Below are 8,960 nucleotides of genomic sequence, written 5' to 3' on the forward strand. Positions count from 1 at the left end.
TGAATTGGGGGCTTGAGGAGCAGGAACTAAGGACTAGCCTTGACTAGTCTCCTCTGGGAGGCTTTCTGGTCAGCAGCCCCTTCCTACTTTTAGCCTCAGAATCCTCCAGTTTAGCTCTCTGCTCATCACTCTCCCCTCCCAATCCCACCCCTATCTGGCTCGTGCCAGACAGCTCTGAAGTTCTAGAATCAAAGGTCAACATGAAAAAGGAGAGGGTTTCCACCCCCATACCCTTCCAGGGACTCTCCAGAGACAGCAATTGTAAAGTGAGCACAGATTGCCCAGGTCAGGGCTCAGACAGGGGGTGGATGGGAAGATGGGAGAACGCACGTGATACACACTCCAGGCTTTCCTGAGAAACAGTAGCATGGGCACACGCACACACATACACATTATCCCAGGACCACAGGGTAAACACAAGTGAACAGGTGACTTGAGTCTCGCAGGCAGTTTAAACAGACAGGGGAGCACTGCACTCCTCACTTCAGCTGGAGAGATCCCACAGGAAAAGGGTGTGCTAAGGAAGAGCAAGACCCCACACCTTTCCAAAGATCCCCTCTGGTCCAAGGTCCTTTCACCTTCCTAGTCAGTTTCTTTTGTTTTTTGCTGGCAGTGGAGGGACAGGAAGGTTAGACAAGCTGGGGGTAGTTGTGAACATCAGGGTTCTGCCCTAGGCAGTGCCCCAACTTCTTTGAGAGATCACTGCCTCTCAGCCCTAGCAGTCTTGGCTGGGAAGCCCAAGGGGGTTCTGATCTTCTTTGCAATCCTTGGAAGGTGGGGTCCAGCTAAGGCAGGGTAACCAGTCAGTGGCCAGGCAGGGTAGGATTGGGGGTCACTGCCTGGAGGGTGGGATCCTGTATTCTTCGAAAGATGGCTGGGAAATTCTTTCCTCCATTGCGTAGCACTTTCTTTCCCTCCTCCGTTGAGGTGCCTAGATGTTCCACAATGGGGTCTTCACTCTGGGAGAAGAAAGGGTCCAATAAATCCTTGCCCATCATTCAGACTGTCCCTGTCCCCTAGACTCTCACCCCATCCTCCTGGCACTGAGCTGAGTTCAAAGAATACAGAACCACTGTGGAAAAGGCCTGCACCTTTGCAATTTCCCTTATGCCCCCTACTTACCAGCTCCTCTAGAGGCACATGCTCAAACAGGGGGTGCCCTTCAAAATGGGTGCACATCCAGTTGTGTAGCTCCAGCACATCAGTTATGGTATATACCAGCCCCTGCATAGGCAAAAATCACCCCAGACAGAGGGCTGCATGCAATTGAGCAGCAAGATGATGGAAGTGGTGCCCTAAATGCACCCCCTCTGAATTCTTAGCAAAGGGTCCCTGAGTAAGCAATTCACCCCGACTTCCCTCCCACACTCGACTCACCCCAACTCTCAGCACGTAGGCATATTCTGCCAGCAGTGTGGGACTGATGATTCGCCACTTGTGCTTTGTCCGCTTGAAATGTGGATCAGGGAAGAGGAAGAACATCTTTGTCAGCTGTGAGACAGACAGGCATAGACAGGGCTGTGAGAGCCTGGCCTCCATGCCCCACCTGCCTACCAGCCTAACCCACCAGGGCCCCTCCACACCTGGCCCTTGTGGAAGAAGTTAGGAAGGTGCTTCATGGCATTACTACGAAGACAGGCGATGTTCTGGAAGCCACCTCCAGGAGCTGCGCGTAGGGCCCGAATCCTGTCTTGTACATAGTCTGAGACCTTCACCCGGATCTCCAGACCCAGAATCAGCGTGTCTGGGAACAGCGGTGACAGTTCCACTGGACACAGAAATAGCAATAGATTCATCAACCTCATACTTGCAGGAAGTGCAAAGGGATCAACACAGGAAAGGAAGCCTCAATCTGCAACTATCAATGTCAGGAATGGCAAGTCAGGACAAAGACACCTATATGGATATAGTTCTTTGTTGAAGACCATGGGGGAGATATGAAAACTGTCACCAGGACTGGAATGGGAGGGCTGAGCATACATGTATATTTGCAATTGCTTTAGAGTTTTCACACATTGTCTCATTTAATCCTTATAACACTCTGTGGTAAATTGTGAAGGTGAGGAAACAGGGTCAGAAATACCCAAGATCATAGGGCTAAGAAGGGGTAGAGCTGGAATTTGAATCAAGGTTTTTTCCTCCAAGTACCATGCTCTTCCTCTCTGTCAGACTGTTATCTGTATAGGTAGGAAGATCTAAAAATAGTTAAGTGGCTTGGCATGCAAGGTTGGGGCAATACAGACCAGAGGAATTCAAAAAACAATAGAGTAAAGCAGAAGGAATGAGTTCTTGTGAGGGGGCAGGGAGGGAGAGGCGAGGTGGTGGAATCCCTGAGAAAGACAGTTCAGGATCACTGGCACAGTGGCTAATCTATGACCCTTGTGCTGACCAGCTCACTGACCCAGCACCTGGTAGGTGAAATGGCTCACTTAGGGACTGGGGCCAGACAGGACAACCTAGGTACTAAGAGGCATTTGAGGCAGCCCCCTCCCTTCTCCAGAGCAAAGGCCACAGACCCAGAGTAGAGGGAAGGTGGAGGCTCTCCACGCTGACATCATGAGTGTTTGGTCTGAAGGGGAAAGGCCAACTATGGCCCACACCAAACCTGCTGAGGTGGCAGAACCTAGGTCCCTCCTCCCCTCAGAGAAAATGCCAGAGTGTTACCTAACAGTCCACCATAGCCACAGCCTATGTCTGCAAACTCCACTTGAGCCTGAGCTCTCTTTTCTTCCTTATCCTTTGGATCATCATGGCTACCATTTTGAGTGAGTGGAGTGAAGAACTCTGGGTATAGCTCAGACCAGTCCATCTCCTCCGGCTTCACAGGGCTATGGGAAAGAAGACATGAGAAACGTGAGGTTGAACTGCAGAAGTGGTACTGCGTGTTCGGGGGTGGGTGAGAGTGGGAAGTAGACGGGAGGAGGATTTCTTAAAAATTCTGTAATAGTGGGCCCTGTGACCTCTAGGAGGCACAATGGAAACCACCCTTTACTCCGAGTGTGAATCACAGGCCCATCACGAGGCCCCTGATTCTGTGGGTTAATGTGACTCTGGCCAAGAAGTCTTCTTTCTGGGGCACAAGTTCCCCTTCTCTCCGAGACTGGCTGCCTGAGGCACTGGGATCCTACTTTGTTTATGCGCTCTGTGGGGGAGAGGATGGACTAAGGCGAGGGCAGGATTGCGTACATGTTTATTTTCTTATTAAATCCCACAAACAAAACCGAAATATGGTAAACACACTCCGCCTCTATCAGTAACAACTTCTTTCTCTTCCCAGACTTGGCACCGCTCCCCAAACCAAGGCCAGAACGCCATGCCCCCTCCAAACTGTCCAACTCCGCCTTCTATCAAATGTCCCGGACCCAGCCCCAAACTGACGTCACCCAGCCAATCCTCCCTGGTCTATCCCAAATCCTCCCAACCATCCCAGCAGTGAGAATCCCGCCCTCCTTTCCTCCCCCTGCCCCGCTCACTCACTAGCGCAGCGTATGGTCCGCCATGGGGTTGGAGTGAGCACGTTGCCGGTAGTAGCGCTTCTGGGGCTGCGGGGCCTCAGACCCCGCCACGTTCCCACTCTCGGCGCCCGCCATGATCCCCAGTCCCGGCTTTCTCCACCCAACCCCACGTGGAGACCGGAGGCGCACAATAATGACGCAGTCGTGCACGTGGCGAGCAGATCCCGCCCCTTAAAGACCCAAGAATAAATTCGGCTGGGTTGGGCGGGGAGAACCGTGAGGGGCTAGGCAGGAGGGCGTCTCCGCAGTGCTAGTCCCTAGCTGGGGTGGCGAGGCCAGATCTAGGCACACGAACTCTTCCCTCAGCGGGCTTCTGCCTGGTCTGGGTTGCCATCCTGGTCGCAGGCACCTGTGCAGCCCATAGGTGAGAGGGATCTGGGGATCCCGCCTCCTACAGTAGAATGAATCCTCGTTCTTCTTTCCTCTCCCACGTACCAGTCTGCCCGATCTGACCTGTGTGGTCCTGCGTGGATCATGCCGGGTGTGTGCTAGGGACGCAGGCGGGAGGGGCAGCTCCTCATTCCACCTCCAGGAAGTCCGACTGGAGGAAGGAGGGCACACTCGGGGGGGCGGGGGGCGGGGCCCGGTGCCATCGGGAAGCCGAGACGGCCCGCGGACCCCAGCCTCTACCCCACCACAGATCCGGGATCCGAGCGCCGGCCGTGGTGCCCCGCCACTCTCGGCCAGATGGCAGACCCTGGCTCAGATCCTGAATCAGAGCCCGAATCGGTGTTCCCGCGGGAGGTCGGGCTCTTCGCAGACTCTTACTCGGAGAGGAGTCGGTTCTGCTTCTGTGGGCATGTGCTGATCATCACGCAGAACTTCGGGTCCCGCCTCGGGGTGGCAGCGCGCGTGTGGGACGCGGTGAGGAGTGGGGTGCACCGGCGAGGGTCCGTGGGAGATCGAGACCACGGACTCCGCCTCTCCCATATGGAGACATCCCCGCCACAGTCTTTATTCTTTCTTTTCTTCCGTAGGCTCTGAGCCTGTGCAACTACTTCGAGAGACAAAATGTGGTTTTCCGAGGCAAGAAGGTGATCGAACTGGGCGCGGGGACGGGCATCGTGGGGATCTTGGCAGCGCTGCAGGGTGCGTGAGCTGGCTTTGCGGTGGGAGGGGGTGAGGGGACGGCGGTCTGGAGAAATGGCCACTTCGTGAATTCTTGGGAGAGGGGCGTGCTTTGGGCCCAGCCCAGACCCATCCTTTTAACAGACTTTTTTTGTTTGTGTTTGAGGCTGCTTCTGTGCGCCAGACAGCGCTAATTGGCTTTCAGAGCACCCAGGATGGTTGATTTAGGGGCAAGAAATAAAAATCGGCAGGCCTTGTGGAGGGAGTTGTTTCTACCTTTTTGCTTTTTGTGATTTTTGTGGAGAACACTGTCACCTAAAATCCCCTTTGCTTTAAACACGGTCTTCTGTGAAAATGCATACATTAGGGTGTCCTGTAGAGGAGGCGACCTTTGGGTATTAAACCTCATGAGTGCTTTATAACTTCACTATGAATATATTTTAGATTCGTTGGGATTTTATTGCTAGGAGAAACAAGCTACTGAATTTCTGAGGGTTAGAGTGTGTTTTGTGGGAAGCAGGGGTAGGAATTAGGTAACACATACTTGGGAAAGAAAAAGGTGAAGAAAATTTTGCTTTAGTTTTGTCAAGAATCAAAAACTACAATGGAAACAGTTTCTTAACTTATAATCTAATGGGTAGACAAAGTCCCACACTGAAAACACTCATTTAAAAGCTCTTACTAAGTCATCTCCCTAGTAATGCAAATATCCTGTTCATAAGGACAGAACTACGTCACATTAAGGGAAGTCTTCCCAGAGGCAGGCATTCATTCTTCTATTCATTCAAACAACATGTATTCCAAGTCCCCTATGTGCCAACAATCATGCTAGGTATTGGGGATTCAACAATGAATAAGACAGATTTTCTCTCCCCAAGGAGCTTATGGTCTAGTGGGGGAGACAGGAGAAGATGTTACAGTACAAGAACTATGGTGAGGTATGCGTAGAGCCAGTGGACATGCGCTGGCTGTGTCTACCTTGACTCCCTGGAATCCATCAAGGTGAAGTTCTGTCAGGTGAGAAGGATGTGAACAGCGTGAACACAGCAGACACAGAAAGAATGAAGGGGGTGTCAACAGCAGTTTTTCCATGAAGGATGGGTGGATGAGAGGTAGGCAGTTATGCCAAAAAGGGGTGAAAAGGCATGTAATATGGATGGGAACACTTGCCTTCACTTGCTCCCAGGTTGCTTTCTCCCCCTTTGCTCCCTATTCATCTTCCAAGTCAGAAATCTGGGTGTCATCTTGTCCCTCACCCTCTTCTCTCACATCCCAGCAATTAGCCAGTCCTGTAGGTCCTTAATACTTCTCCGATTGTCTACTCCTAGGTTAGGCCACTGCCGCTCTTGCCTGGATTTTCAGAAGAGCCTTCAAGCTTCCCAATAGGGAAGTTTGGCATGCTCACAGTAGATCTCGTGGTCTTCCCTGACCAAACCTGTTTTTTCCTCAGGCTTCCCCATCGCAGTGAATCAAACCACCATCCACCCATTGGGAAACTTAGACATTGCCGTTGATATGTCCCTGTTTCTCAACCCCATGTCCATTATTCAAACCCTGTTGATTTTACTCCCTAAAAAATCTCTCTTTTTTTTTTTTTTTAAAAGATGACCGGTAAGGGGATCTTAACCCTTGACTTGGTGTTGTCAGCACCACTCTCAGCCAGTGAGCGAACCGGCCATTCCTATATGGAATCCGAACCCGGGACCTTGGTGTTATCAGCACCGCACTCTCCCGAGTGAGCCACGGGCCGGCCCCTAAAAAATCTCTTAAATCTTCTCGTTTTTCCATCTCCACTGACAGCACCCCAGTCCAAGCCACAACCATCACTTGCCTGAATTGCTACAGTTAGTCAAACTGGTCTTCCTGTGTTGACTCCTTGCCCCCACCTAGACCTCTGTGCACTCCACCCAGTGGTCAGAGTGATCGTTTCAAAATGCAACTGTAATCACACCCACTCGCCCCATATCTTTCAGTAACTTCTCACTGTATTCAGGATAGAACCAACACCTTGAGCATGGCCTCCCTCTTCAGCCTCTTTCTGAGCCTCTTCTCCTGTCCTCCTTGTGCTGCCTATTGCCCTTCAAGCCTCTTTTGATGTTCCCTTTCATAGGGACTTCACACAGGCTGTACTTTCTTTTTCTTTTCTTTCTGTTTTTTGGAGGATGGCTGGTACAAGATGGTGTTATCAGCACAATGCTCTAACCAGTTTAGCTAACCAGCCAGCCCTATACTTTCTGTCTGAAACCCCGCCCCCTGCCTGCCATTTTTTTCTTGGTGGCAGGCCTGTGCAGGATCTGAACCTATGACCTTGGGTTATAAGGCTGTGCTCTAACCAACTGAGCTAACCAGACAATCCCTGAAACCCTTTTACCACCTGGTTAATGCATATGCATCCGTCATTGCTCAGGCTTAACATCACTTCCGAGGGAAGGACTCCTTAGGCCCTCCTAGTTTATGTACAACTGTGCTGATTGGTCTCATTTTAAGTTCACTATCACTGACCTCAGATGGGTCCTAAGGGCCACCCAGCCAGCCTATTACACTTCCTTTGTCCACTTATTCCTCTATTCTAGTAAACATCATTTTCTTATTTTCTTGTTCTTCAAACCTTCAAATGCCTCCTTCACTATCTTCACCCTCAGCTGATGACTTTGTTTCTTATCTCTTCTTCTATTTTCTCCCATGTTCCTATCACAACATCTACCCATGTAATTGCATCTGTGTCTGTATGCATTGTGTGCACTGTATGCACCCTCCTGTTACCATGGATGAACACTGTGCCAGCTAAGGTCAAGCCCTCCACTTGTCTGTCACAAGACCCCAGGCCTTCCCACCTCAAAGATATTGTTTCAGCAATCCCCCACCCCCACTCCCTTCTCTCCTGCATTATCAATTTTTCCTTCTCTCTGGATCATTCCATATATATACAGGATATAAATATGCATATAGATATGCTATAATTTGTCCTGTCTCAGAAAAAACTCTTGATACTACGTCTCCTCCCAGATATCACCCCATTTCTGCTCCACTTTAAAGCAAAACTCCTCAAAAGAGTTAATACTCACTGTCTCTATTTCCTCTCCTCCTACTCTTTCCTCAATCCATTCCAATCAGACTTTTGCTCCACCATGCCCCCCCTTCTTTCCAGTTGCTGTAGTTAAGGTTGTGAGGTCATTTCCAAATCCATGTTGTTAAACGCAGGAGTCAGTTCTCAGCCCACCTTAGGTGACTTAGCATTTGACACTGTGACTCCTTCCTCTTTGAAACACTTCCTTTGGTTTCCAGGGCACCACACTTCTGGTTTCTGCTTACCTGACTGGCACTTTTTTTCCTTCTCTTTTGTTGGTTCCTTTTCATCTTCACAACTGAAATTTTGAGTGTCCTAGGACTCAGGAGCAGTCCTTTGACCCCTTCCTTTTTCTGCCTACACTTACTCCAGAGCAATCCCATCACCTCATGGCTTTGCCAATTTTATGCTGATGACTCTGTGACTCTCCTGTTTCTTTCCTTTTTTTTTTTTTAGTTAAAATTTTTTTTTCTGTTTCATTTTTCTCTTTTTAAAATTTTTTTTCCTGTTTTTTTGGTGACTCTCCCATTTCTATCTCCAGACTTATTTGCATAACCTAATGCTTACTCAATATCTTCATGTGGTTGTGTGATGGAGACCTCAAATTTAATGTGTCCAGAAATGAACTCATGTTCTTCCTGTCTAAACCTGCTCCTCCGGCAACCTTCCTCATCTAAACAAATGGCAATTTGGTCTCCCAGTTGGCCAGCCAAACATCCGGGAACCACCTGAGCTTCTCTCTCTCTCTAATATTTCATATCCAATCTGTTGGCAAAAACTGTTGACTCTACCTTCAAAATATATTCAGGATTTAGCCACTTCTTAGCCATTGCTACTGCCCTGGTTCAAACCATCATCATCTCTTACCTGAGTTACTGCAGCCACCTCCTAACTGGTCTCTTTGCTTCTCATCTTGCCCTTCTGCACTCTTTTCTCATCACAGCAGCCAGAGTGCTGCTCTTAAAGCATGTCAGTGTATGCCATTCTTCCATTTATATTTCTCCCATAGCTTCCCGTATCACTCAAACTAAAAGCCAGATTTCTCTGTCTCCTTACGAGGCGCTGATTTTGATCCAAATCCTTAATATTATCCCCCTCACTCACACTGCTCTAGCCTCTGGCCTTCCTGCTGTTCCTCAGACTTGTTGGAAACACTCCTGCCTCAATGTCTTTACACTTGCTGCTCTGTCATTTGGTAGACTTTAGCCTGAGAAATCCACATGGTTTGCTCCACAGCTTCCTTCATGTCTTTTTTTCTTTTTAAAAGATGACTGGTAAGGGGATCTTAACCCTTAGCTTGGTGTTGTCAG

The 8,960-nt window shown here is 49.6% G+C and overlaps 2 protein-coding genes across 2 annotated transcripts in view; one reads left to right on the forward strand and one right to left on the reverse strand.

The window, feature by feature from the left end:
* Positions 1-265: 265 nt before the first annotated feature.
* On the reverse strand, positions 266-3,681 carry METTL1 (methyltransferase like 1). Its single transcript, XM_008570153.1, has 6 exons — positions 3,478-3,681; positions 2,665-2,828; positions 1,584-1,768; positions 1,378-1,491; positions 1,123-1,224; positions 266-959 (listed from the first exon to the last, which is right to left on the reverse strand). The coding sequence occupies exons 1-6, from the start codon at positions 3,588-3,590 to the stop codon at positions 804-806; spliced, it is 834 nt and encodes a 277-aa protein (XP_008568375.1). The 5' UTR covers positions 3,591-3,681; the 3' UTR covers positions 266-803.
* Positions 3,682-4,145: 464 nt separating this feature from the next.
* The window catches only part of METTL21B (methyltransferase like 21B), a 7,601-nt gene continuing 2,786 nt past the window's right edge, over positions 4,146-8,960 (forward strand). Inside the window, exons 1-2 of the mRNA XM_008570158.1 lie at positions 4,146-4,379; positions 4,493-4,604. Of these exons, the coding sequence (XP_008568380.1) occupies positions 4,203-4,379; positions 4,493-4,604 (289 nt within the window). The 5' untranslated portion in view covers positions 4,146-4,202. The remainder of the gene's footprint in view (positions 4,380-4,492; positions 4,605-8,960) is intronic.

The sequence above is a fragment of the Galeopterus variegatus genome, unplaced genomic scaffold (genome assembly GCF_000696425.1).
Source record: "Galeopterus variegatus unplaced genomic scaffold, G_variegatus-3.0.2 Scaffold576, whole genome shotgun sequence".
Taxonomy (NCBI): domain Eukaryota; kingdom Metazoa; phylum Chordata; class Mammalia; order Dermoptera; family Cynocephalidae; genus Galeopterus; species Galeopterus variegatus.

What these genes read in the sequence shown, in the direction of transcription:
- METTL1 (XM_008570153.1), bottom strand. Translation starts at nt 3,590, where the DNA reads ATGGCGGGCGCCGAGAGTGGGAACGTGGCGGGGTCTGAGGCCCCGCAG. An exon ending in GCGGACCATACGCTGCGCTA is followed by an intron (nt 2,829 to 3,477) that starts GTGAGTGAGCGG and finishes TCTTTCCCATAG; the next exon opens with CCCTGTGAAGCCGGAGGAGA. An exon ending in TGGCTATGGTGGACTGTTAG is followed by an intron (nt 1,769 to 2,664) that starts GTAACACTCTGG and finishes TTCTGTGTCCAG; the next exon opens with TGGAACTGTCACCGCTGTTC.